General features: G+C 38.9%; 1 protein-coding gene across 1 annotated transcript; it reads left to right on the forward strand.

The window, feature by feature from the left end:
- LOC148365500 (dynein axonemal heavy chain 10-like) lies at positions 1 to 27,504 on the forward strand. The gene is made up of 77 exons (XM_088335038.1): positions 1 to 226; positions 297 to 383; positions 3,020 to 3,118; positions 3,190 to 3,305; positions 3,563 to 3,752; positions 4,835 to 5,223; positions 5,934 to 6,124; positions 6,206 to 6,404; positions 6,496 to 6,690; positions 6,786 to 6,956; positions 7,407 to 7,583; positions 7,668 to 7,826; positions 7,941 to 8,074; positions 8,150 to 8,301; positions 8,389 to 8,553; positions 8,631 to 8,838; positions 8,922 to 9,078; positions 9,167 to 9,643; positions 9,724 to 9,882; positions 9,978 to 10,094; positions 10,209 to 10,311; positions 10,396 to 10,574; positions 10,665 to 10,876; positions 11,189 to 11,345; positions 11,425 to 11,658; positions 11,750 to 11,872; positions 11,944 to 12,177; positions 12,275 to 12,498; positions 12,574 to 12,843; positions 13,274 to 13,457; positions 13,682 to 13,816; positions 13,905 to 14,057; positions 14,148 to 14,336; positions 14,435 to 14,581; positions 14,674 to 14,865; positions 14,944 to 15,062; positions 15,147 to 15,305; positions 15,374 to 15,509; positions 15,569 to 15,691; positions 15,748 to 15,879; positions 15,958 to 16,174; positions 16,394 to 16,513; positions 16,600 to 16,745; positions 16,825 to 16,977; positions 17,061 to 17,321; positions 17,397 to 17,569; positions 17,665 to 17,758; positions 17,889 to 18,056; positions 18,123 to 18,311; positions 18,411 to 18,582; positions 18,667 to 18,870; positions 18,945 to 19,025; positions 19,273 to 19,470; positions 19,549 to 19,710; positions 19,805 to 19,979; positions 20,061 to 20,242; positions 20,362 to 20,498; positions 20,572 to 20,789; positions 20,862 to 21,083; positions 21,173 to 21,320; positions 21,404 to 21,683; positions 21,764 to 21,993; positions 22,070 to 22,343; positions 22,506 to 22,610; positions 22,697 to 22,851; positions 22,939 to 23,093; positions 23,182 to 23,362; positions 23,552 to 23,752; positions 23,856 to 24,065; positions 24,148 to 24,243; positions 24,315 to 24,486; positions 24,563 to 24,694; positions 24,769 to 24,980; positions 25,060 to 25,227; positions 25,310 to 25,490; positions 27,022 to 27,167; positions 27,263 to 27,504. Exons 1-77 carry the CDS (start codon positions 1 to 3, stop codon positions 27,407 to 27,409), a joined length of 13,638 nt encoding a protein of 4,545 aa, XP_088191164.1. The 3' UTR covers positions 27,410 to 27,504.

Here is a 27,504-nt window from a genome sequence, read left to right on the forward strand (position 1 = left end):
ATGGCCCACCACGATTTACGCGTGGAATGGATTCGACAGCGAGTTCGTGTTTGCTTTAACTTTGCCAACAACATATTTTTTGACCAACTCCTGAGTGGTATGGACGGAAAAGAGGAGGAGGAACTTATTCGCTTTTTAAATGTGGTTTCCGAAGTCAACGCTGCGCCGTGCCTTCTGTTCATAAAAACTGTCAGAGAGGGGGAACTTCGTGTTGATATTCCACAAGGTGAGCCGCATGTTTGTTTTGTAACAATACTCATTTCAATGTTATTTTTAATTGGTTTAATTAACATCAGAGAAGAGCAACTCCAATGTATCTTTGCCTCAAGAGGTGGAATCGGAGATACAAAAAGGAAACAAGACCCCCGGACCGCTTCACAGTCCAGTAAGATTGAAAACTATTAAGCTCAGAAAACTCAATTTTAAAGGGGAAGTCAACACACCCAGAATTTCTTTTACAATATCCAAACGTTTGTGGAACACAAATAAAGCAGCTAAATCCATCTGGTTCATCCAGCTCGGTGGGTGGCCATTCTGCCAATTGCCAGCAGTGTTGGGCGTGTAACTGTATGGGGAAAAAAGTAACTAGTTACAGTTAACTGTTTCTCTATTTAAAAAGTAATTGCGTTACCCCACCGAATTACTGACACCCAAAAGTAGTGCGTTACTCTGTAAGTCACTATTTAGTTACAAATTACCGTATATACTTACATTGAAGAAGACTCCCTAAAACTGCTTAAAATAGCCACATAGTAAAAGAAATTAAAAAAACGTGTACACCAACCATTGGCGCGACCAGGGGGTGGCCGGGGAGGGTCACAGCCCCCCCTATAATTTTTTTGGTTACCCCACTAGCCACCTTGCCAGTCTATGTTAGATTGTTGTAGCATCAGTTCTGCATTTCATCCCAAATGCACAGCCGGGGAAGCCGCTGCTTCTCACCTGGAAAGCATTTTGGACCATGCACATTAAATCATTAGCAACATAAAATATTACACAATACCCCAAAGTATATCCGTAACCGTGTCCTCAATTCTTTCTGATAGTTTCCCTTAACCTTTTTACCTCAATAACCTAAAATTATTGCTTTTAGTTTTGATGTGCCACCCCAAGATTTTAAGTGGCCCCAAAATTCTGGATGCGTCAATGACACCAAACTGTGGAAGCAGTGAACTCTTCATATTTTTTGGCTTGTGCAATTTGGGGGATTGGCAAACTAACACTGCCGAGACACTCCATATCCATTTTGTCTTTTGTCTTCAAACCCCTCGAAGAGTTCCTTCTTCATTCCTGGGTAGTGTCCATGATGTTTTCTATATTTCTCTAGGCATGGTGTATTGCAAAAATGATTTTACAAATTAAAAGACCAAAATTAATTACTCTTACGGTTAATTCTTTACTCACGTTTGCCCCATTTTTTTAGTTCTTCCTGAATAAGCCACACCTCCTCCCCAGGCAATGCCTACCATTCGCAGCTGGTGACACACGACCAAATATATATGTATTGACCCTTGAATTTCAGTATTTTCTTAACAGTTGTAAGGACAACTCAGGTGTGAGTATATAAAGTAGATTACGCCTCCTTGTACCCTGTGCTTGAGACAGCATCAACAAAACTGTATTCAGTTGTATTTTGTATTTTTTTTTTACACACCCACCCTTTTCCATCAAAGGGTTTTGTGTTCAGTGTTGTCTTGCTGGCGGTTGAGGGTTTTACCACACTCCATGAGCGAATGAAGTACTGTTGAAGAACAGAAGTCTTTGAATTTCATGAACTGCTTTTAAAGTGTTGCAAAGTAACACACCATGTTAGATAGATAGATAGATACTTTGTTCATCCCCGCAGGGAAATTCACATTTCCAGCAGCATCCCTTCACTGAGAACAATACATTAATAAAGCAAAAGGAATACAATAACAAATACCCAATGTGACGTGCTAATAACCACTGTAGCGTGTTGTATAGAGTATGTAGTATGTAGAGTAGAGTATGTTGTGAGGCATTACAGTACTCGTTACAGAAAAAAGTAATTGCACTCCTGGAACGCCTTTCTTTGTAACACGGTACTCCCAACACTGCTTGCCAATCAGTAAAAATGACATTGTTTCTTGGGCCTCAGGTATCAACCAATCACAGATAAGCTTCCTGTATTAAGTTAGCTATGATTGGTCGTTCCCTGTGCCTTGAGATAATTTTACATATTTTTTATTTGAAAACAAATGACAAAAGAGTCTAGAACACACAATTTTACAGAAAACCAACTGATGTGATTGCTTCTTAACTCGTATTACACAAATTTGTCGTAGTCATACTGCTGATTATTGGGTCAACATGTAGTGCAACATAATAGTGACGTGAGGTGAGGTTTGTGTCTGGTGAGGAGCAGTCAGATTTATAAATCATTGAACCTACATCTTAGTTATCATTTGTTTGGCTGAGCAAGAAAGCAATATATGAACTCTAACATAGGAAAAAAAACGTTTTATGTCTTACCTTAACTTATAAATTAAGTCTATATGCTGCAAGCATGAACAGGTAGTTAATCCTCCAATTTAAAAAAATGTCTATGCTACGAGGAAAAAAAATCTGGATGCTTGACTTGTTGTTAGCTTGCTAATTACTATAGCTAATTCTATTGTTTGGGGCTGAGGTGTGCGCCAAATCAGAATCCTTGAACTCACTATCGCCCTTTGCTATGATGCAAGGGAATTGCGTGCCTCACTCTGCATCTGTAGATGCTCAGCACAGTACTGTAATACTTTACATACTAAGTGTATTAAAAATGTGAAAATAAAATGATTTTGAAAAACGAAAATTCAAAGTTTTTAAAATTAAATGATAAATAACTCTGAATAAAGATAACTTAATATATTTTTCTTTTCTTCCATGATAACAGTAGAGGCACCGCCTCATCTGCCTCCTCTCCACGTCAATGCAATATATTGTTAAAAAGTCTGTTGACTTTTCCTTAAATATTGTGTTATCAAAGAATTAATCAATGATTTATGTTTTGAAATGTTTCAGCTTGCCTCTGTCACTGAGCTCCACATGGCAATAAACCGAGTTCCAGAGAAATTTGCCAAATCTCAAGTTTTATATTTTGTCAGGACCACAAAAAGTGAGGGCAGTATCAAGATATCGCATTTGTTTTTGGGAATCCAATGCATTTTTATTTGTGTTTTACTTCAGAGGCCATCCCAGAACCACTTGATGTAATTGAAGCCAATAACCTGATGCCCACTTTCTTGGAGACCAGTTGGCATAATGGACACAACCTAAGAACTCTGCAGAAAAAACTTTCACATGTAGGTAAACTTTAGAATAAGAGCAGTGACCAGGGCTGGACTACTCAATAAAGTTGCACTGATGACCACCAGCACAATAAGCACAATAATTTATGAGCCATGGTTGATGTTGATTGAGTCAGTGTTATACATAACTTTGAGAAATGTATTTCTTTAAAAGGCGCTGTATAGCACATGGTCAGTCCTTTCCTCACATGGCATTTACAACGAGACCTAACAAGATAATTTACAACTTTTATCCTGCACTTTTTTTTTAGATTTATATTCAAATAATGACTGCCCATCAGCTGAAGAAAATTAAATCTGACTGTATGAATGACGCATGTTCCCTTCAAGAGACCCCAAACCAACCAAATAATGGAACACCTATTCGTAACGACTTACTCAACAGTACACACAAGTTTCTGGCATTGGTCAACTCAACTATTCAACAACTTAAAACACAAGGTTTGTTTCACAGACATTGTATGAATTTCAAGCTATGTATCCGGTTTTATTTCCCTAGCAGTATAATGAGCAGGACTCAAGTACTGTATAAATTTAAGTATTCCACAGTACATGCAGTTTTTATTGACTTTTGTAAAATGTCAAAGACAGTATTCAGTGAAATTTTCTTTTTTTTTACACTTTGTGGTTTATTTGAAATGAAATGAAATCTGAAATGATCTGCATTTATATAGCGCTTTTCAAGTCAATGACTTCCCAAAGCGCTTTACATTGTGCTTCACATTTCCCAATAGTGGCCGCGATCTGTGCAGCCATGTAAGGCGCTAACCTGCTTATTGGGGGTATTGGGGGTTCAGTGTCTTACCCAGGGACACTTCGGCATGTAACACGGACAAGCCGGGATTCGAACTGGGATTCCTTAATCCTAAAACGATCGCTCTACCTCCTGAGCTACTGCCACCCCAAAGGTTTTAGGAATTTATCTGACTAAGAACTACAATAGCATCCCGTGCAATGAATAGACTACAGCATTTTGATGCAGAATAGATAATGGACCTTCATCATCTTGGCAATTTACACATTAAAATACAATTTACAACCATCACCAGCATCAAATAAGGACTTCTTTAGCCCAGGCCAGACTGTTACAACATTTAAAATAAAAGACATCTTTATTCCTGCTGGTGGTATTCACAACTTTAGTAAAATATAAGGACAATTTAAAACCAAGAAAAGCAAAGGGTATATTATTAATGATGGGATTAGATGATGAAGAGGTGCCTTTTCATTTCCAAGTACCCCAAAAGTGCCTGAGCAAAGCACAGTACTTTCAAATCATTGCTTATGTCTTTTTAAGTGACTTTTTACAAAGTGAACATTGAAGGATTTATTATATTTTCTCAAAAAAGATTATAATAAACGTTTCACTGGAAAGCAATTTCTTCAAGTATGGAATTGCTTAACCAAGGAATTTAAAGATGCTTCAGATAATACAATTGTATTGGTTATGTAAATATTTTATCTCAGTGTTGACTTACCTGTTGTTACCACTGTCCCTTTCAATTACTACCCTTTTATGTTAGATGACATTACACTGAAGATGCCAGAGTTCGATCTGAAGGCGGATGTCAGTGTTTTACTCAGAAATCCAGGACTGTTAAAGGAGTTGGAGCTGTGTGTGATGAACTGGCAGACTCAACTGACTGCTGTTATTGAGGATCAAGCTAAAAGGAAGCCACAGACTTCTAGTCCGATGGCAGAAATTGTGTTTTGGCAGGAACGTGTCTCCATCCTTTGTGCTCTGAGGATGAAACTCAACCAACCTCTTGTAAAAAAGATTCTGTTGGTGTTGAGCAAATCAAAATCCAGTGTGATTCCTTCTATGGAGACTGCAGAGGCCACACTTGGCAAATACTGCTTGGAGGCAAACGAAAACGTGCGCTTTTTACTAACACTGGAAAGGCATTTCAAGGTGAGCTACATACAATTTGAAAAAACATTCTTGAAATCGCCAAATCTAATCCAGCGTTATTTTGCACATATCTTTTACCAAGATTTAAAAAACTACTTCAAATAAGCAAAACAACTGATAGACAAGACCATTTTTAAAATGAGACATTTCTCCATTTGACTAAAAACAAATTAAAATGTATTAGAAATGAAAACTTACAATTATAAAAGGCAACATTTTCTGCCAGTGATATTATTTTTCAAAGGGACAGTTTGTATAATTTGACCACTAGATGTTTCTATATTGTGTGATGAAACTGAAGAACAAGTGCTAAAAAGCACAACTGAGAACACCAACTATGAAGACTCAAAGTGACCAAACTGTACAGTTTTTCTTTTTCCTTTTTCAAGCCTTTTTAAGTTTTTGTTACTTTGGATACAAATAACAGAGAGATTTTGGACAACCATGCCAGCTCCTTCTAAGTGAGGCTTATGTTATGTAAAAAAAGGCAACCTGCAAGTATTTAAAAAAGCAAGTATATATATATATATGACAGTTATCCATTTTCTCTTATAGAAGTAATATATTTCTTTTTGTTTTGTTTTTGTTTTTGTACTATTGAAGTTGTTTTTTTAGCACTTGGAGGCTTTAAATGTTACACACTGTCTCTTTAAGTGCACTGGAAACATTGCATTTGTATAAACATCCTTATCCAGATTTTTATGTTGTAGAATCTGGCCACAGGAGAAAACTTTAGTGTGATTCTGGAGACTATCCCATCTCTTATGAACAGTTTGCAAATTGTGTGGTTAATATCCTGCCACTATAACAACAATGAACGTATGGTGCCACTGATGGAGCGTATTGCTTGGCAACTGTCTCAGCGTGTGACTCAAGTCATTGATATCCATCTGCTGTTCAAGTAAGTTTATTTTCATTCATTCAAACTAAGTGTGAGTGTTCGCATCAGCCTATTTTGAGAGTGTTATTGTGTCTTAAACAGAGATGATCGGAGGTTTGCAAAATCCAAGGTAAGTGATGCCAGGCAAGTTCTGGAATTGTGGAAGTCCTCCTACTTTGAAGTTCGTGCTGAAATTGAACGAGGAGGAACTGGGAAACGCTGGGAGTTTGATAGGAGAAAGCTCTTTGAGAAGACTGATTACATGGCTTCCATCTGCCAAGACTTGCACAACGTTTTGCAAGTCAGAGTCTTTTTTCTTTTGTCGTATTATCAGCTGGAACTTCGCATGTGTCAGCATCTCAATATTTGATATGTTTTATTTGTGAATGCAGAATTTGGATGAGCATTTCAACATATTCAGCCCAGAACTAAAAAGTGTGATGTTGGATCCAAAATGTTTTGATGATATGCTGACCAAAGTAGAAAACTTGCTTTTGTCTTTTGAGGGAATCACTTTTGATCCTTTCAATGTTTATAAGATGAGCAGCTGGAAAGTAATCATGCAAAACTTCAATAGCAGCATTTATGTACGTTAAGAATTTTAAAAAGCGTTGCCAACATGTTCAGCAATGCATTTTTAAAATCTGCATGAATGTTAATGTGTGCTATCCTGTTTTTTCAGGCTATTGAAAAGGAAGTCATTGCCTTTATTGACAAGTCCTTCAAATCAGTGCGCTCTTCAACTGCTGCTTTTGGAATGCTTGCTAAATACAAGAATATTTGCTCCAGGCGTGCCATTAATAATTATTTGATGAAAAAAACAAATGACCTTTTGGCTCAGTATTGCAAAGAGGTTAGTAAAAGATCACTGTCATCATACATATTGAGTGTAATGATACCTACAATGTTGGAAGAAGGGTCAACTTATTAAATTATCTCAACCAATTATTATTTCTTTCTTTCAGTATACTGCATTCGAAATGTATCCATTGACTTATCTGTGGTTGGGTCATAGTGGCAGCAGTTTTAGAAACAAAGTCTTGACTTCTCTATTCCTGGCCACTTTGTCTTGCTTTTCTCAGGGAATCAATATAGCCTTGGTTGTAGGTTCTGTTTTTTCATTGTCATTCTCTCCTGGTTTCACATGGTTGGGCTATAATCCATGCATTCTCCAGGACATTTCCAAGGATATAGAACTGTCTCTTAGCTTCCTGCCCAGACTGCAAACCTTGCTGTCCCATTTGCTGACAAACTGGGTGGAGTTTGATCCCATAATTCAGCTTACGTTGCTTTTTTTCTGTAGTTGGACAGGATCAATGACATCTTTGAGGAAAAAAAAATGAAACCAAAAATAAACAAGAACGAGCCTCCTGTGGCAGGGAGTATCAGGTGGACACATACGCTTTTTCACCATATAAAAGAAGGAATGGTCCCTCTCCTGACAATGCCAGATTTGTCGGAGAGTGAAATGGGTAAATTGGTGAGTTATTTAATTTACATATAGATGGAATTTAGTTTTTTCCCCTCAACATCTCGTGCCAAATTTTGGGAATCTTTTACTTAGGCAAAAAACAAATACTTGGAACTAGCAAAAAAAATGAGCGAGTATGCTGGTAAGAAGTACAAGTCATGGGTTTCTGAAACTGAACAAATATTGCCATTGTTACTGAAGACCCCAATCTTGGAGATTGTTGTAAATGAAATTCAAGAACAGGTGGAGCTGGTATGTAGACCATTATCTCACAATCGCTGGAGAAAATCCTTACTATTAGGATTTGATTTCTTTTTAAATTTGTCTAAGGTTATTCCAGTTATATCTGAAATAATTTCACCAAAGGACAGGCGATACCGTGAAAATTTCCCAATGGAAATCATGACAATAATATCAGAGACAAAACATTTGAGTTCAATGTTTTTCTCAATACCTGAGGTTGCGCAAAATGTGACACTACAGGAGCTCAACTTCATTAAGTAAGTAAAGCAAACCAAAGACAAAACATAATACACAAAGTATACTGTTATCTCCTAATTTCATATTGGATTTAGGTACAGAGATGATCTTTACAAACTAGTCAGCTGCTTCAACGCCACACTTGATAGTCTGAGTGATGCAAAGATCACCATGCTGTCTGAAATCATCAAAAGAGTTGAAACGCTCTTGTTATCAGGATGCAAAAGACTGAACTGGAATTCTTTGGGTATGTATCTAATTTTTCTTGCACTTGTAGTTGTTAGGTGCAAAAATCAAGGCGAGGTGAGAGCAATGTCCATATGTTTACTCTTAGCAATTGCAGATTTCATTGACGAAGCCAATCAAGAGATCTCAAAGTTTGAGTCAATTGCCAGTCAAATAGTAAAAAACGAGTTAGACATTGAAGCCAAGTTGCAATCGATGATGTTGGCTGACCTTCAGAAATACCCTGCTCCAGATAAGACAGACCTTTTACCAAGTACGTAAACAAAATGTTCAAATTGTTACATCCAATATAATTTGTCGCAGAATTAACCATTTTACTTTCTTTTTTAGGTATAAGGGAGTTTTGCGAGTTTATTGATGGAGGGTTGGTCAAGACAATGCACTTGTTAAAAAGCAAATATAGTGACATTGGACCTATAATCACAAAGATTGAACATTTGATCATGGAAACAAGCACTGGCAAGTCCGACTGTATGTCAAGTTATTATGCATTCTGGGAACACAAGGTTCACAATACCCTCATAAACATGGTTCTGAGGTAAATAAGTAATGGCTTAAATCATTACATTTCACAGAAAGTGTCATCTTTACAATAAGCAGTTTTGTGATTGCCACATTCAGGCACATCAAAACTTTTAATTCCGTGCTGATGGGGAGTGAGCCTCTTTTCCGCATTGACGCCATCTGCTCTGTCCCCAAGATTTTGCTACAGCCAAAAATAGATGAGATCTACCAGTTACTCATAAACCGTGTCAGAGATTGCATCGAGAGCACCAAAGTAAAACTTCTATTCCTTTTCTTTAAGACAATACAGATTTTAGGCTGGGGATGTCAAAAATATATCCACCTTCTTGTTTGTATTCCAGGAATTTCCACGTTGGATGAATGGAACCTGCATCCAGTGCCCAGCACAACAAACAGATAGTGATGACGTTGTGACTTTTACCTTCTTTGAGGAAGTGTGCCATCATCCACAGATTAATGAAATTGCCCTTGCAGTATCCCACAACATTCAGCAATTGTTGCTTTCTGTAGACCAGGACCTTAACCATTGGCGACAATACCAGGTTCTTTGGGAAAGGGACAAAGACACAGTCAGTGAAAAGTTTGCAGCTAAAAACCCATCATGTGTTATGTATGACCAGAAGTTGCAGTTCTATGCTCACATACACCAAAAGGTGGCTTTTGAACCTTTGTTTAAGAATGTACACATTGTTCAATTAAACCTGGAGCCACTGAACCGGACTGTGCAAGAGATGGCAGAGTCTTGGATTAGTGCACTGGGAGGTTTGCTCAACAAATCAGCCAAAGAGCAACTCTTCAACTTAAAAGATGAACTTGTGGTAACATGCATGCATATGAAATAGAATAAAATGCAAAGCTTCTTTTTTTAATTACTGTAATTCTCGGCTTGATTCCATAGGACCTTTCCGAGAAGCTGAAACAAAGTCCTGATACTTTTGACAACTTGAAGAATGTACTTGGCACAATCTCAAACATTAGAGACATGTCTCTTAATGTAGAGTTGAGCATCACAGATATCCAGGAAAAATACAGAACGCTGGATATGTACAAAGTGCAGGTATTGCAGTCAAATTTATTTATCTGTTCATTTCTTTTAGGGTGAAATGGCACAATCTGCCATATTTTACAGATGAGTTACTTTTTTATTTATAGGTTCAAAAAAATGAAATTGAGCTAAAAGAAAATATTAACAAGATGTGGAGGGACCTGTTTGCAAAATCCAGACAAGTGGATTTGAGTCTGACTGATATAAAGATATCATTCAAAGAGGTAGAATATGATAATTGTATTCGCATTACACAGTATAACAAACATTTAATATCAATAGTTATAGTTGTTATTTTACATCAACGTATCTTTATTCATCATGCTTTTTACACAAAGACCACTAAGCAGATGGCTGAAGACTTTCAAGAGGATTTGCTTATCTTTTGTGAAAGTTTCAACATGCATGGTCCTGGAGCGGTTGGAGATGATCTAGATAAAGGTTGTGAAATTTGAAACCAGCACAGTAATTATAATCAGATTGCTATAATCTCATTGCATTTTTCCTTGATGATTTTTCTTGTAGGACTATCAATTATGGAATCGTACGAAGCAGAGCTTTCCAAAATGGTGGAAGGGCGCCAGGATTTAGCTAATGCTACAAAGCTACTGGATCTGCCAGTTCCTGTGTATCCAGAACTTGTCAGCATACAGAATGACATGAATGGCTTAAAGCAAATTTATGACGTCTACGGTAATCTTAAGGTTAGGTTTAATTGTCATCCTTCAAAATCACGATTACCCTGGCTAACTTATGCAAATATAAGGTGTCCACATTCTGATAATGTTTCTTAGGTTGCAAGGGCTAAGTGGTCCCAGACCCTGTGGATTGAATTAGATATCTACTTACTTCAGGAAGGTATTGAATGTTTTGTCCAAGATTTGAGAAAACTTCCCAAAGATGTACAAGCACTTCCACTTGCCTGCTTTGTCGAGGGAAGGTTGAAGGAATTCAGAGATTCTCTTCCTCTACTGCTGGACCTGAAGAATGAAGCCCTGAGAGAAAGGTCTGTATCCTCAGTTAAGCAAAATTCCTGTCACTTGGACCTAATGGTTCCTCAGCAGTAACATCAAACTGGCATCTAAGATTCAAGAATCCTTAAAGGATAATGGCAACCTAAATTGACTGGTACTACAACATTTTCATTTTTTAAATTGGCAACAAACTCCTCAAATCTCAATCCAGTTTCAACAGACAGAAGTTCTTTGGACATTGCTTTTTCTGATGATATGTAGTTATATATATCATTATAAATTTATCAATTGTGTAGTTTTTTTCTACATGTACATGGAAAAAACATGTGCCCCAATGTTTGCAGACACTGGAAGGAACTGATGAAAAGGACTAGCACAAGTTTTGATATCAACACAAGCAGCTTCACTTTGGAGAACATGTTTGCTATGGATCTGCATAGATATGCCGATGTTATAGGTGACACTGTCACTTCAGCTATAAAAGAACTTGGTATAGAGAAGGTAAGCCCTTATCATTATAGATTATCATGATTTGAGGTAGACAGCAAAAAGACTGAAAATGTCTTTGTTTTCCTCCTAGGGTGTGAAGGAGGTTGTGGAGACCTGGGAAAACATGAAATTCACTGTTATACCTTATAGTAAACGCTCCCAAAAACAGTGTTCCGTCTTAGGTGCAGTGGATGAAATCCTGTCGAATGTAGACAATGATGTCATGAATCTGCAGAGCATGGCAGGGAGCCGTTTTGTTGGACCATTTTTAAGCATCATACAACAGTGGGAGAAAAACTTGTCACTCATCAGTGAGACTATTGAGGTTAGACCATAGGAGCGATGGCCCACATTCAATCTTAACGCTTGAACTGAATATGAAATACAGAAATTAAGAAACGAATTCTTTTGCACAGATTTGGCTGCTTGTACAACGGAAATGGATGTACTTGGAGAGCATATTTGTTGGTGGAGATATTTCCTCACAATTACCAATGGAAGCCAAAAAATTTGACATAATTGACAAAAAGTTCAAAGACGTGAGTTTTGTGTAAACATTTATGTACCGTTTTAATACACAACTAAGTATGCATTTTTATTTTTTGTGTAGATAATGGATGAAGCACAGAGCAGCCCAAACATAAAGCGGTGTTGCCTGGTCCCTAACCGGCTAGCAGACTTAAAGACTCTCATTGAGAACCTAGAGACGTGTCAGAAAAGCCTGAATGACTATCTCGATTCGAAAAGAGATGTATTCCCACGCTTTTTCTTCATCTCTGATGATGAATTAATCAGCATTTTGGGAAGTAGCCACCATGATTGTGTGCAGAAACATATAATAAAGGTAAGATGTTAAATGTATTCTCTTGTAAGTGCTACCACAACTCCCCAGCCATCCTTTGTCAAGGTATTTAAATTAAGATTATCCATTGTTGCACAAGATGTACGACAACATTGCATCTCTGCGGTTTGACGCGGGAAGCAATGGGGAGATATCAGCAGGAGCAATGATTTCTGCTGAGGGTGAGGTGATGGAGTTTCAAAAGTCTGTCCAAGTAAAAGGGAGAGTGGAGGAATGGATGACAGGAGTTTTACATGAGATGACGAGGACTAATCGACTCATCACTAAGGAAGCAATTTTTCGCTATTGTCAGGACAGAGGGAGGTATGTGTCGACAGTATGTTTTCTCTTCTGACTTTGAGTAAGAATTTTTCCACCAAGAGTCTCTTTGTCACTTAGAGTGGACTGGATGATGCTGTTCCAGGGCATGGTGGTTCTGGCTGCCAATCAAGTGTGGTGGACATGGGAGGTGGAAGATGTTTTTAACAACTTGAAAAAAGGAAGCCAAGCTGCTCTGAAAATCTATGCGAAGAAAATGCATCAGCAGATTGATGACTTAGTGACATGCATAACACAGCCAATGAAAAAAAATGACAGAAAGAAGATCAACACTGTCCTGATCATAGATGTCCATGCGAGAGACATTGTTGATAGCTTTGTCTTGAACAGGTACAGCTTTAATAATTATAAGGTCTATCACTGTCAACTAGAGTTTAACATTCATATTTGTCATTTTTTTAAGTTTCAGCTATGTGTGTTAATTTTTAGCGCACATGGTTACTATCAATACATGCTATAAGCTAGTATTGTAAGTTAACCTGAATAAGCTTGCGGTGAGATAAAAATCATATTCAGTACTGTTGGTTGAATGCAATGTTAAAATAACCAACAAGTTTTTGTTACCTATTCACTATATCTATAGGTTTCGAATATTTTTTATTAGTTTATCAGTCTTCTCTTTTATTGTTTTGTAAGGAATCTGCGTTGGTGAAAAACACATGTTCATTTTTATTTCACAATATTGTGATTATTACCAAACATTTTAGCCCATGTTGAGTAAGCACGGAGGTAAAACTTTGTCTTGTCATTCTCTCTTCAGTATAACATATGCTGAAGAGTTTGCTTGGGAAAGCCAATTGAGATTCTACTGGGTCCAAGAAGAGAACAATCTTGTTGTACGCCAGTGCAACGCATCTTTTTTCTATGGCTATGAATACATGGGGTTGAATGGTCGATTGGTTATAACTCCTTTGACGGACAGAATTTACCTCACACTCACACAGGTCTGTGAACCCTTTTCGCACGTTGAATACAAAGACAAGGAGTTGAAACTCACTTCTATGCCATTGCATACGAATAACCTACTCCTCTTGTCGGTTGAAAATAGTCCGTGTAATATAGTGTAACAATCTGTGAAGCCCTTTGAGACTCTTCGTGATTTAGGGCTATACAAATAAAAATGACTTGACTTGACTTGACTTGATTTGGGTATGCGTTTTTGGTGAAGGCTCTGTCCATGTTCCTGGGTGGGGCTCCTGCTGGACCAGCGGGTACTGGAAAGACTGAGTCCACTAAAGATCTGGCCAAAGCTCTTGGCCTGCTCTGTGTGGTGACCAACTGTGGTGAAGGCATGGATTACAAGGCAAGATGCATAAATGCACACATGGAGACTCATGAAAGTTCAAATTTTCCAGTTGTCCCAACCAGGTCAGGTTTTATTTCTTGTGTAGGCTATGGGGAAGATCCTCTCTGGGCTGGCCCAATGTGGAGCCTGGGGCTGCTTTGATGAATTCAACCGGATTGATGCCTCAGTCCTTTCAGTCATCTCTTCTCGAATACAAACCATCCGTAATGCTCTCATTCTACATCTTAAAGTATTTAATGTAAGTTTTTACTGCATAATTACGCAGCAGTATTTTCTAAATATTTGGACTTCTAACTTTGCTTACTACTGCCTTGTTGTTTGAATACAGTTTCAAGGTCATGAAATTAGCCTGGACAACCGAATTGGGATTTTCATCACCATGAACCCAGGCTATGTGGGTCGCACAGAGCTGCCTGAATCTGTCAAAGCTCTATTTAGGCCTGTGGTGGTTATTGTGCCTGATTTAAAACAAATTTGTGAGATTATGCTCTTTTCTGAAGGATTCCTAATGGCCAAGGTAATGCACCCACAATATTATTATTAACAATAAAATCCAGACAACAACACTTTAAAACATTCATTTGCCTCGGAAGGACTGACAGCTTTTTTGTTCAGGTACTTGCAAAGAAAATGACTGTGCTGTATAAATTGGCTCGAGAGCAGCTCTCCAAGCAGTCTCATTATGACTTTGGCCTGCGAGCTTTGAAGTCTGTTCTTGTGATGGCAGGAGAACTGAAGAGAAGTTCACCAAATATCACTGAGGTACTTTCATAATGTACCATAATGAAGAATTTACCGTATACAGACCTTCTAAAATTGAGAATTACATAACAAATTGAATTTATTTTTTTCAGGATCTTGTTTTAATGAGAGCTTTAAGAGACATGAATCTACCAAAACTTATATTTGAGGATGTGCCCCTTTTCCTTGGGCTGATCTCAGACCTGTTTCCTGGGCTTGAATGTCCCCGCGTTCGCTATCCCGACTTCAACGATGCTGTGGAAGAAGGCCTGCAAGAGAACAAATATATCTTGCTGCCTAACCAAGTGTGTATTTTTGTTATTGTGCTGTATTATTAATCTCTCGCGACACATTTTAGTTGAATTTTCCTAAATTCTCCACAGGTGGATAAAGTGGTACAGATGTATGAAACAATGATGACACGGCATACGACAATGATAGTAGGCCCAACCGGTGGTGGCAAATCGGTTGTAATCAGCACATTGTGTCAAGCTCAAACCAAGTCGGTGTTATTTCAAAACGAATAATTAAACAATTGACAAGTTTTTGCATATTTTCATTTGTGTCAGTCATTTCTCATCATCAGATTGGGATTTCACACCAAGTTATATCTTCTAAACCCGAAAGCTGTGAGTATTATTGAGCTGTATGGGATTCTGGATCCTGACACTCGAGACTGGACTGATGGAATTTTATCCAACATCTTTCGTGACATTAACAAGTCTACGGACAAACAAGAAAGAAGGTAAAATAAAGGTGTTTAATCATGTTAGTTGATATAATATTTGACTGCTTTGTACTTTGAATTTGCAGATATATCTTGTTTGATGGTGATGTGGATGCTCTTTGGGTTGAGAACATGAATTCAGTAATGGACGACAATAAGCTCCTTACTTTGGCTAATGGAGAAAGAATTCGTTTACAACGCCACTGTGCCCTGCTGTTTGAGGTATGTAGGAATTTATTGCAGTTAGATTTTCCATACCTAATTTGCATATGTATATGCAGGTTGGAGATCTACAGTATGCTTCACCTGCAACCGTCTCTCGCTGTGGAATGGTTTTTGTAGACCCCCAAAATCTGCGATACACCCCATATTGGCACAAATGGTTGACAAACAGACCCATTCAGGTACAACATGTTTAAAGTACTCGTTGCGTGTTTATGACTTGTTTGTAAATCTTTAGGAACAACAAGTGCTGGACAATTTGTTTGAAAAATATGTGCACAACTTGATTAACATGATCATGGAAGGGATTGTTAATGGTAAACAAGGAGAGAAACTCAAGACGGTTGTTCCTCAAACTGATCTGAATATGGTAGGTCCTAAGTTATCTTGAACTTGTGAAAACATTTTGAAAAGTGAAAATCATCATTATAGCAGATTCAATTTTCAGGTGTCACAGCTTTGCACTACCCTTGATTTCTTGCTTGAATCTGAGAACGAAAGTGCTGAAGTATTGGAGTGCTACTTCCTGGAGGCTCTCTTCATCTCTCTTGGTGCCACTTTGTTGGACAATGGAAGAGACCGATTTGATGATGCAATCAAAACAATTAGTGGCTTAAGTATTATAAGTGATAACAAAACACCAGCTGGACCTGGCGAGATCCCAGGTATAAATGTTTAAATTTTTGTGAATCAAAATACATTAAATGAATAAAAAACAAACTATGTTTTGATTCGATTGAAATACATTGCTCATAAATGGTAAATGGTCTGCATTTATATAGAACTTTTCAAGTAACTGAAGACAGTCTATAGCATTTTACAATGTGCTTCACACTTAGCGATTCACACTGAAAAACGATCAATCATTTTTATATTTCATCCAGGTTACCTGCCCACTCTGTATGATTTTCATTTTGATGGGACACAGCAAACGTGGGTTCCCTGGAGTTATTTGATCACCGAATACATTCATAACCATGAGATACGATTTTCTGATATTTTGGGTAAGACCGAGATCTATTTACTGTATCAATGTCTTCAACCAACCAAATGTTTTCCTGTTTCTTTTTCAAACATTTTTTTGCCTTAGTCCCAACTGTGGATACCACAAAAACTAGCTGGATACTGGAGCAAATGGTGAAGTTAAAGAGGTCTGTACTTTTAATTGGCGAAGCTGGAACCTCAAAAACAGCTACTGTTCATAATTTTCTGAAAAATCAAAATGAAGAAACAAGTGTGAGTTAACCAGTGAGGCACTACTACATTTAGTTATGACTTCACAGTTTACTTTTAATTTTCCAATCTTTTCCATAAGATTACTGTGACCATCAACTTTTCATCAAGGACAACATCAATGGACCTTCAAAAAAACATAGAGGCTAATATAGAGAAAAGGACCAAAGACGTGTATGGTCCTCCAGTGGGTAAAACATTGTTGGCCTTTATAGATGATATGAATATGCCAAAGGTATCTAAAGCACACGTTCAGTATCATTCTGTTTGATTGTTATGGGTTCTTTATTTTGCAGTTTTTTTCCTGGTACGTTGCAGGTGGATAGCTATGGCACACAGCAGCCTATTGCTTTGCTGAAGCTCCTATTGGACAAAGGAGGAATTTATGACAGAGGACAGGAGCTTAGGTACAAAACCCTGAAAGACCTTGGTTTTATTGCAGCCATGGGGAAGGCAGGAGGTGGCAGGAATGAAGTAGACCCTCGCTTCATTTCACTTTTTAGTGTCTTTGGTATCCCTTTCCCTGCTGTTGAATCTCTCCACCTGATTTATTCCTCCATTATCAAAGGCCACACCAAAGTAAATATATATTCTCTTTGATATGTTATTTCTGATGTCCATGCACTTCATGTCATGTAAATTGATTGATTTTAGCACTTCAAGGATGCAGTACATAAAGTTTGTGATCAACTCACTTTCTGCACGCTGGATCTGTATAACAGCCTTGTCAAAGAACTGCCCCCTACTCCAGCAAAGTTCCACTACATTTTTAATCTGCGAGACCTATCAAGGGTCTACAATGGCCTCACACTAACTCAGCAGCACAGGTCTTGTTGTATCATTTCATTTAATCCTTTTGATAAGTGTTACGCTGACTTATTGTTTATGTAACCATAATTTTTTCTCCTTTTCATCACGACAGATTTTCAACTGTGTCCTCATTTGTACGGGTTTGGCGAAATGAGTGTCTGAGGGTTTTCCATGACAGACTTGTTGATGAAAAAGACAAAGAATTTGTATGTTTGTCATTCCTTTTCACTGTAATAATATGATTATAGATGCTTTTATTTGTTTCCCAGAGTTGTACCTTATTTTGTTATAATATTTTCAAGATTAAATTATACTCTTGATGTTTTTAACACTTAGGTTCAGGGTCTTATAAAGAACTTGGTTGAGCTGCATTTCAAAGAAGACGAGGAGGACGTTATGAGAGAGCCAGTTCTTTTTGGAGACTACAGGGCAGCCTTGAGTGAGACTGAACCTAGGGTTTACGAGGACTTGCTGAACTATGATGCGTGCAAAGCAATATTTCAGGTATCATGATCTTTTTAAGTGTTTCTTTTGACCAGACAGTTAAGGATAAACAAGTGCATTCTGCAGGAACTTTTAAACAAATACAATGAAAGAAAGGCAGGGATGAATCTGGTCCTGTTTAATGATGCCCTGGAACATCTGACCCGCGTGCACCGCATTATCCGCATTGATCGTGGTCATGCTCTGCTCATCGGTGTGGGAGGCTCGGGTAAACAGTCCATCACTAAGCTTGCCGCCTTTGCCGCGGACTGTGAGGTTGTATTCTGTTGATTATAGTTCGGATATGATCAAACTCTTAGTTGCATCTCGAAAGTTCTGATAGCTGGCCTGTGCCCGTTTATGATCATCCCTCAGGTGTTTGAAGTCACACTCAGCAGAAGATATTGCGAATCAAACTTTCTTGAAGACTTGAGGACATTATATTTAAAGCTTGGAATTGAAAATAAGAAGACTGTGTTTCTCTTCACTGACGCTCATGTTGCAGAGGAAGGGTTCTTGGAACTCATCAACAACATGCTTACATCAGGTTGAACAACAGACACAAATTTAGTTCTTTTTATTAATTAAAATTACTGATCTTTTTTCTTGTGATCTTGCTTTCTTTTGACAGATATTGTTCCTGCATTGTTCCCTGATGATAAGAAAGAGTTGATTCTCTCGCAGATTCGCGACGAGGCCTTAAGAAGGGGATCAGCTCATTCAAAAGACAGTTTGTGGCAGTATTTTGTCAATAAAAGTGCCACAAACCTGCATATTGTTTTAAGCATGTCTCCAGTGGGAGATACCCTGAGAACACGGTGTAGAAACTTCCCTGGTAAACTAAAATACAGCATTTTATTTTGTCTTTAGTATCACTTTTAACTAGTATGTTTCATGTTTTTCTTCAAGGATTGATGAACAACACTGTGATTGACTGGTTCTTAGTTTGGCCTCCACAGGCATTGCGTGCTGTAGCTGAGTTTTTCTTAGGTTTGTACCACATTTAATATTTTTGAGAAACATATATTTGATATTCATTTCAACCTCAGATAAAAACTCTCTGTAAGGATCATTTAGTGACAATAAGAATAGTAAATCAGAATACTTCAGAATAAATTATTTCTGACAATTGCTTGTCTACTGGACACATAACTTGTTTCATGGATTGTGATGTATTCATTTCATTAATAATGTTACACTGTCCCATCAGTGATGTTGTGACTTGTTATTTGAACAGGTGAAAGTGAAATGATTCCAAAGGAACATACTCAAGCTGTTATTGAACATGTCTGCATGGTTCATAAATCTGTTGGCACTTACAGCAAGCTGTTCCAGCAAAAACTTAGACGTGTTAACCACGTCACCCCAAAGAACTACTTGGACTTCATTAACACATACTGTAGCCTCCTGATGAAAAATAACCAGTACGTTATTGGTAAGAGAAACAAAATGTGTTTTGTAATTTTTCCATTTCACACTGGAAAACTGAAAACATGCTCTTCATGGGTTCCAGAGCAGTGCAAACATCTCGAGGGGGGGTTGGTTAAACTGAAGGAATCTAGTGTGCAACTGGATGAGCTAAACATCAAACTGGCAGAGCAGAAAGTTGTCTTGGCTGAAAAGTCCACAGCCTGTGAGAGCCTGCTGGTAGACATAGCCTCAAACACTTCTGTGGGTCAGTAAAATATTGCCAATTCCGATTGTTACATTGGGCAAAATAGCTCACCTTAAGTTTGTTAATTTTGCTGAACACGATCTTTCCCTTCCAGCCGAAGAGAAAAAGTCACAGGCAGAAGAAAAAGCCAAAGAGATTGAACAGCAAAACAAAGTGATTGCTGTTGAAAAGTTAGAAGCAGAAACTTCCCTCGCTGAAGCTCTGCCCGCGTTAGAAGCAGCTCGCATCGCCTTGCAGGACCTTGATAAATCTGATGTCACTGAGATCAGGTAAATTCTAATCGTCGTTCAAACAATATAAAATACACTTTTTAAATTATAATGAAATGTTTTACTATTTGATTTTTGCAGATCTTTTGCAAAACCGCCTAAGCAGGTGCAAGTGGTGTGTGAGTGCATCTTGGTGCTTTGTAAAAGGAAGGAAATAAGCTGGCAAGCTGCCAGGGCGATGATGTCAGATCCTGGCTTTCTACGTTCACTGATGGAAATGGATTGTGATGCAATTGGTCCCAACCAAGTTAAGACTGTCAAAGGTAGGTCAGTCTTTTTTAATCGGTTTCAGAGGCAATACAGTATTCATCTTTTAATGATAAAGTTTGCATTACTAATAATGTCTTTTGCTGAAGTTCTTTCATTTAGTTTTGCTTCATAGGCTTCCTGAAGAACATTGGGACCACCCTTGAGGAAATGCAATCCATCAGCAAAGCGGGCTCAGGAATGTTTAAATTTGTGGAAGCAGTAATTGGTTACTGTGAAGTGGCTAGAGAGATAAAACCTAAAAGGGAAAAAGTAATGAAAATTGAATGCAAATGATTGTGGTGGTCTGTTTTCGAAATTATAGTATTGTGGCTCCTGTTTTCAGGTAGCACGTCTCGAAAGGAACTTTTTTCAGAGTAAGAAGGAGCTGGAGCTGATTCAAAGTGAACTTTGTGATCTACACAGAGAATTGACAGTTCACAAAGACAAATATCAAACCGCCATTGCTGAGAAACAGAAACTACAAGAGGAGGCTGATCTTATGGAGAGAAGATTGATAGCTGCTGATAAACTAATCTCGGGCTTGAGCTCTGAGAATGTGAGGTGAAGTGGCCATAAAAGCCTTCAAAAATAAACACTTCACAGGAGTTGGATACCTGAGTTTTTTTGTTTTAGGTGGACACAAGATTTAGAGGAGTTGAAGCAGCGACGGTTTCGTCTCCTCGGAGACTGTCTTCTTTCTGCGGCCTTTCTGTGTTATGAGGGAGCCTTCAGTTGGGACTTTAGGAATGAGATGGTGTACAAAACATGGGTTGACGATGTAAAGGAGAAAAACATTCCACATAGCCAGCCTTTTAAAGTAGACAACTTGCTCACAGATGAAGTGGAAATCAGCAGGTGAGAAGACACTTATTAAAAAAAACAGAATATAGGTTTACAACCATCATTTTAGATGGATATCCCACTGAGCACATGGGAATTTACAGGTGGGGGTCGGAGGGCTTGCCCCCGGACGAACTGTCTGTTCAAAACGGAATCCTCACAACCAGAGGCAGCCGTTTTCCCATGTGTATTGACCCTCAGCAGCAAGCCCTTAACTGGATTAAGAAGAAGGAGGCAAGCAATAACCTCAAGGTACAAAAACGTCCCATGCAGCTATTTTGCACCTAATCTGGAAAGCAAAAAGTATGTCCCTTCAAGCTTTCTTTTCGATGCAGGTTTCCTCTTTCAATGATCCAGACTTCCTAAAACATCTGGAGATGGCCATTAAATATGGGCACCCATTTATATTCCAAGATGTAGATGAGTACATTGACCCAGTGATTGACAATGTCCTAGAAAAGAATGTGAAGGGAGCAGAGGGCAGGGAAGTTGTCATGCTTGGTGACAAAGAGGTAGACTATGATCCTAACTTCAGGCTTTACCTCAACACTAAACTGGGGAACCCCACATTTTCTCCATCTGTGTTTGGAAAAGCTATGGTTATCAATTATACTGGTAAGACCATCTGGTTGGCAAACTGTTTTTTTCTGTGATCTGTTTTCAGCTGTCATTTTTCATTTGTCATTTTATATTAGTGACCCTCAAAGGCCTGGAGGACCAGTTACTCAGCGTTATAATGAGTTTTGAGAAAAAGGAGCTGGAAGGGCAACGGGAGTTTTTAATCCAAGAAACAAGCAACAATAAGAAGCTGCTAAAGAACCTTGGCGACACCCTGCTAAAGGAGCTGGCTATGTCCACAGGCAACATGTTGGACAACACGGAGCTGGTGTGCACCTTGGAAGAAACAAAGTCAAAATCCAGTGAGGTCGGTTTGAGTGTGTTCGGAGAAAAACATGTTGAGTGTTCAATTTGATTATATTCATGGTCTGCATGTTTATCAGGTTTTTGATAAACTTAAGTTGGCTGTGAAGACATCAGAGGACATTGATGTGCTCCGAAACGGGTATCGACCAGCCGCCAAGCGCGGAGCTATATTGTTCTTTGCACTGACAGAAATGGCACTGGTCAACAGCATGTACCAGTATTCGCTCAACTCTTTCCTGGAAGTGTTTGTCTTTTCCCTGCACAACTCTCCACCTAATTCTGCTTTGTCAACAAGACTGAATAACATCACGAGAAGTCTGACTTATAATGTGTATAATTATGCCTGCACAGGTAAGACAAATATCACATTTTTTTTTTCCATTTTCAACATTTTTGTAGCATACTTTCAGATATGTGCCAAATGCAGCCCCTGAATTAAAAACCATGTTACAATTTGGCCTTTTACTCAACCTTTGGACCTTTGTCTGTGATTTAATTAGTATTTTATTGCAGGTATTTTTGAGAAACACAAGCTTCTCTTGTCATTCAACATGACCATCAAGATTGAACAAGCAGAACATCGTGTACCCCAGGAAGAACTGGAGTTTTTCGTCAAAGGTGATATACAAGATAAAACTCATTTCAGGGATTAGATTACATCACAGTAAGCCTTTGGCACTCAAGCAGACTGTCATTTATGCTAGGTAATCTGTCCCTGGAAAAGACCTCACGGCAAAAAACTTGTAACTGGCTTCCAGATTCTAGCTGGGAAGATGTAGTAAAACTATCCGAGCTTTTTCCGGCGCAGTTTGACGTTTTGCCAGATAATGTTTGTAGAAATTCAGCTGAATGGCAAACAGTAGGTAGTGGTTAGATACATCATAACAAAATAAATCAATTCATCTTTTTGATTTCTATTGCTTGACCATTCTGTATTTCCTCACAGTGGTATGACCTCGATGCACCAGAACAGTCTCCGTTGCCGATGAAGTATGATGAGAAGCTGACAGACTTCCAAAAGCTGCTCCTGCTGCGCTGTTTCCGTGTTGACAGAATTTACAGAGCCATCACAGACTACGTCACCATTACCATGGGAGAGAGGTGTTTCCTTTGTCCAACTGATTCTTTCTTCAATTGCAGAATGAGAGGAGACGTTATTACTTATCCACATTTGTTTATGTCTTCATAGATATGTCCAACCTCCTGTCATTAGTTTTGATGTCATTTATGAGCAGAGCACCCAGTACTCCCCAATAGTCTTTATCCTGAGCCCAGGTTCTGACCCTGGTGCTGACCTCATGAAATTGGCTGACAGGACTGGCTTTGGGAGCAAGTTCAAGTGCCTTGCTATGGGCCAAGGCCAAGAAAAGGTATATTAGATTTATTTTAAGTTACCCATGTTATAATTGGAACTAAAAAATATATAAATTTGTAATTTTTTTTTACCTTGTTAGCCTTTCTTAAAATTCAGAAAAAGATATAAATATCAAAAGTTTAAAATAAGAGCAGGGAAAATGGGGCAAACAATAAAAGCTTACATTCTTTATTGACTCCTCAAGGTTGCTTTACACCTTCTGGAGGTCGCGTCATCTCGTGGTCAGTGGTTGATGCTACAGAACTGCCACCTGCTGGTGAAATGGTTGAAAGAATTGGAGAAGTGTATTGAACGGGTCAGGAGCCCTCACCCAAACTTTCGTCTTTGGTTGACCACCAACCCGATTGATGAATTTCCCATTGGCATTCTACAGAAATCCTTTAAGGTCTAAAAATCAGTTAATTTCTACAAAACTATTTAGAAACAATCCTTTTTATCTGGTACATAACTGCACTTCAGTGATGCCTTAATGTGGTTGTGCTCTATAGGTTGTCACAGAGGCTCCGAATGGTCTCAAGCTCAACATGCGAGCCACCTACTCTAAAATCACCCACGAGACATTGACTGGATGCCCACACTCTACCTTCCGCAGTCTTGTTTATGTGCTGTCTTTCTTCCATGGGGTGGTGCAAGAGAGGCGCAAGTATGGCAAAATTGGATGGAATATCCCCTACGACTTTAGTGAATCTGACTTATTGGTAAGTGGCACGAAGAATCTTTTCGGCCAACGCCTGGACTGGGACTAATGATCGATTTCAACATTGCAACTGTGCTCAACAGGCATGTTTGGATATATTGAACACTTACCTGACCAAAGCTCACAACCAGAAAGAGAGCAGCATTCCCTGGTTGAGCATCAAGTACCTCGTAGGCGAGGTTTGTTTCGGACAGTCACACTCAATATGACAGTTTGGGAATTTAAGATAAAAAACGTACATCCTTCACAGGTGATGTATGGTGGACGAGTGATAGATAGCTTTGATCGCAGGATCCTGAATGTCTACATGGATGAGTACTTTGGAGATTTTCTCTTTTACGACTTTTGTCATTTCCACTTTTACCAAAACAGCGAGGTAAAATACAAGATTCCTCCAAATGGACCCAAGGATGTTTATGTTGGTCAGTTTTTTATTTCATCTTGCTGCATAGTACATAGTACCCGCTGCCAGTCAACATTCATAACTTGTTGCTACAGATGAGATTGAATCCCTGCCAATGGCAAATACCCCTGAAGTGATGGGTCTTCATTCCAATGCAGAGATAGGATACTACACACAGGCAGCTAAAGAGATGTGGTTGCATCTCATAGACCTGCAACCACAGACAGGTATGGTGTAGCAGATATCCTTTAGGTGCCTCGGTTGTGTTATGCGAGGACTTAGCCACTTTCCACTGTGTCAGGTGAGTCTGGTGGAAGCATCAGTAGAGATGACTACATCACTCAGGTGGCCCAGGACATTCAAAACAAGTTGCCCACCGCATTTGACCTGGATGTTATCCGGAAGAAGTTTCGCACAGATATTTCCCCTACCTCTGTGGTCCTCCTCCAAGAACTGGAGCGTTTCAACAAGCTGGTTATCCAAATGAAGCACTCTATGGTCGAGCTGCATAGGGTAAAACAGCGTTTTAGTGTTGTTTTGCATCTTTGACATTATTGCATTGTTTTGATTGTGTGAGTTTTTGTCTGTGTAGGCCTTGGCTGGTGAGGTAGGAATGAGTAGTGATTTGGATGAAGTCGCCCAGGCCCTTTTCTATGGTCAGATCCCGGCTCTTTGGAAGAGTTTAGCACCTGACACACTCAAGTCCTTGGGTAACTGGATGGTACATCTTAAGAGGCGATTTGAGCAGTATAAATCATGGGTAAGGAATGCCTTACATGATATAATATAGAAAGTAAAAATGTATACATTTTCTAATCATTTTCAACTTTCTATGTCAAAAGGCCACTAAAGCAGAGCCAAGGGTAATGTGGCTTTCAGGGCTCCACGTCCCAGAATCCTACCTAACTGCTCAAGTTCAAGCTGCATCCAGAATAAATGGTTGGCCTCTTGACGATTCCACATTATACACTGAGGTGACTGGCTTCTGTGAAGAGGAGGAAGTCATTGACAAATCTGCACAGGGTAATAGAATCAATGCCTTTGTAGAGTGTGACCTTTTCACTGTAAATGTTTTTCCAAATTCTAAAACATGCAAAATGTGAGGAAATACTACATGGTTTTGCATAAAATCCATAAATATTGTATCGGTATTTTCCAAATATTTTCTGAGATAATGCATTTTGAAGAAACCTTGTCTTGTCTTTGTCATCCTGAGCTGTGACCTCATCAGACAAATACCAGCACCTTAGCAAGCCAGTCACCATATTGCTTACAAGTTAATTGAAGAGGTTATAAGTATTTTAGGCAAAGTTTCGATAATTTCTGTGCAGAATGCTGATGTGTTATGTCATATTTGAAACAACAGAAGGCGAGCAGCCAAAAAGGGCCTAACTGGCAAAAAAAACACACGGAGAGCTGCCCACGGTGGCTAACCGGGAGTGATCAACCAAAGCGGCTGCGGTTTCGACGTAAAAATGCGAGGCTGGCAGACGAAAACACACAGTGAGCAGCCAAGCTAACAAAAAAAGCCAAGAACTACAGCAATAAATGCGAAACCGGCCAGAAATTACCAAGGGACACGGTAAAACTTTCGCTAACGCCAGACTAGCCAATTTAGAATACACGTGGTGAGCAGCAACGCTAATCGGAAACAACAACAAAAAGCGGCTACGTTGATAAACGCAAAGCTGGCCGGGTATGAACCAAGGTACACAGCAAAACCTGTGCTAGTGCCAGTCCAGCTTGTCAAACAACACATTGATGGCAGCCAACGAGCGGCAACCAGGAGCAAACAAAACAGGAAAGCCAGACAAGATTATAATAACCGCGACACAAACAAAAAGCCACAATTGCCTACCTCCAAGCAGAAATGAGCAAGTCAAGTCAAGTCAAATTTATTTATATAGCTCTTAATCACAAAAATGTCTCAAAGGACTGCACAGGATTACAATGATAAGATTACCTAATCTTAAACCAACATGCGGGCAAGGAACAACTCAAAACCTCAGCGTAAGGAAAAAGAGAAACCTTGAGAAGGGACCTCAGAAGTTGTATTCCCCTTCCAGGATGACCAGGGTGAATTACATTTAGCATTACAGTACACAAACATAGTAAACACTAGGTAACATGTTGAAAATTTGTCCGGAAAGTGCATGACAGCAGCGACGCCCCCAACCTGTAAACTAGTCCAGAAAGTCTATGACGGCCACGACGCAGCTTCCCATCTCTGCCAGCTGGTCCGTGCAGGAACCCAGTATCCAATAGTTGTTCACTCCAATCACTGTCTGTTCCAGAAGTCACCTCACATGTTGTGTTGACGGCATTCACCATTTTTTGTGTTGTGTTCCTTCAATGATGTCTACAGCAAACTAACAGAAGACTTAATTTTGAGACTAGATTTCTCAAGGCTGTTGGCGCATGGAATATTTTGCAACATTTTTGCATAATTTGTGGGAAGGAACCCTACATGTTCTGTGCCTAATTGAAAAAAAAAAAAAAAACTTCTGTTTGGGAATACCTTTCAAAGCGGGTTAATTTGAGTCTTTCCTTGCAGGCTTCTTTGTGTCGGGTTTGTACCTGGAGGGAGCCAACTGGGATATTGAACTTGGGTGCTTGGTTAAGAGTAAACCAAAAGTTCTTGTCGTTCAGATGCCCATTATCAGAGTCATCCCTATTGAGACCCAACGCCTCAGGTTACAGGTGTGGTCTACAAATTGAGTGGCTTCTGTCAACTATTTTTTACAGTCTTTTTTATTTACAATCCTCAGCCAAGTTTGTTTTCTTTTTCCCTTCAGAATACACTACGGACACCAGTCTACACGACATTATTGCGAAGGAATGCAATGGGTGTGGGTTTGGTTTTTGAGGCTGATCTGTTCACCTCTGAGCATCTTTCCCACTGGGTGTTACAAGGAGTCTGTTTATCCCTAAATGATGATTAAAGAAGGCTTCCAATATTGTTATCACCATTATTATCATCGTCTTCATTATTCCAAACCAGCTTTGTTTATACAACAACAGGACCTCTTTTCACATT

Source organism: Urocampus carinirostris, chromosome 5 (assembly GCF_059441175.1).
Source record: "Urocampus carinirostris isolate Australia breed hairy pipefish chromosome 5, RoL_Ucar_1.0, whole genome shotgun sequence".
Classification (NCBI taxonomy): Eukaryota; Metazoa; Chordata; class Actinopteri; order Syngnathiformes; family Syngnathidae; genus Urocampus; species Urocampus carinirostris.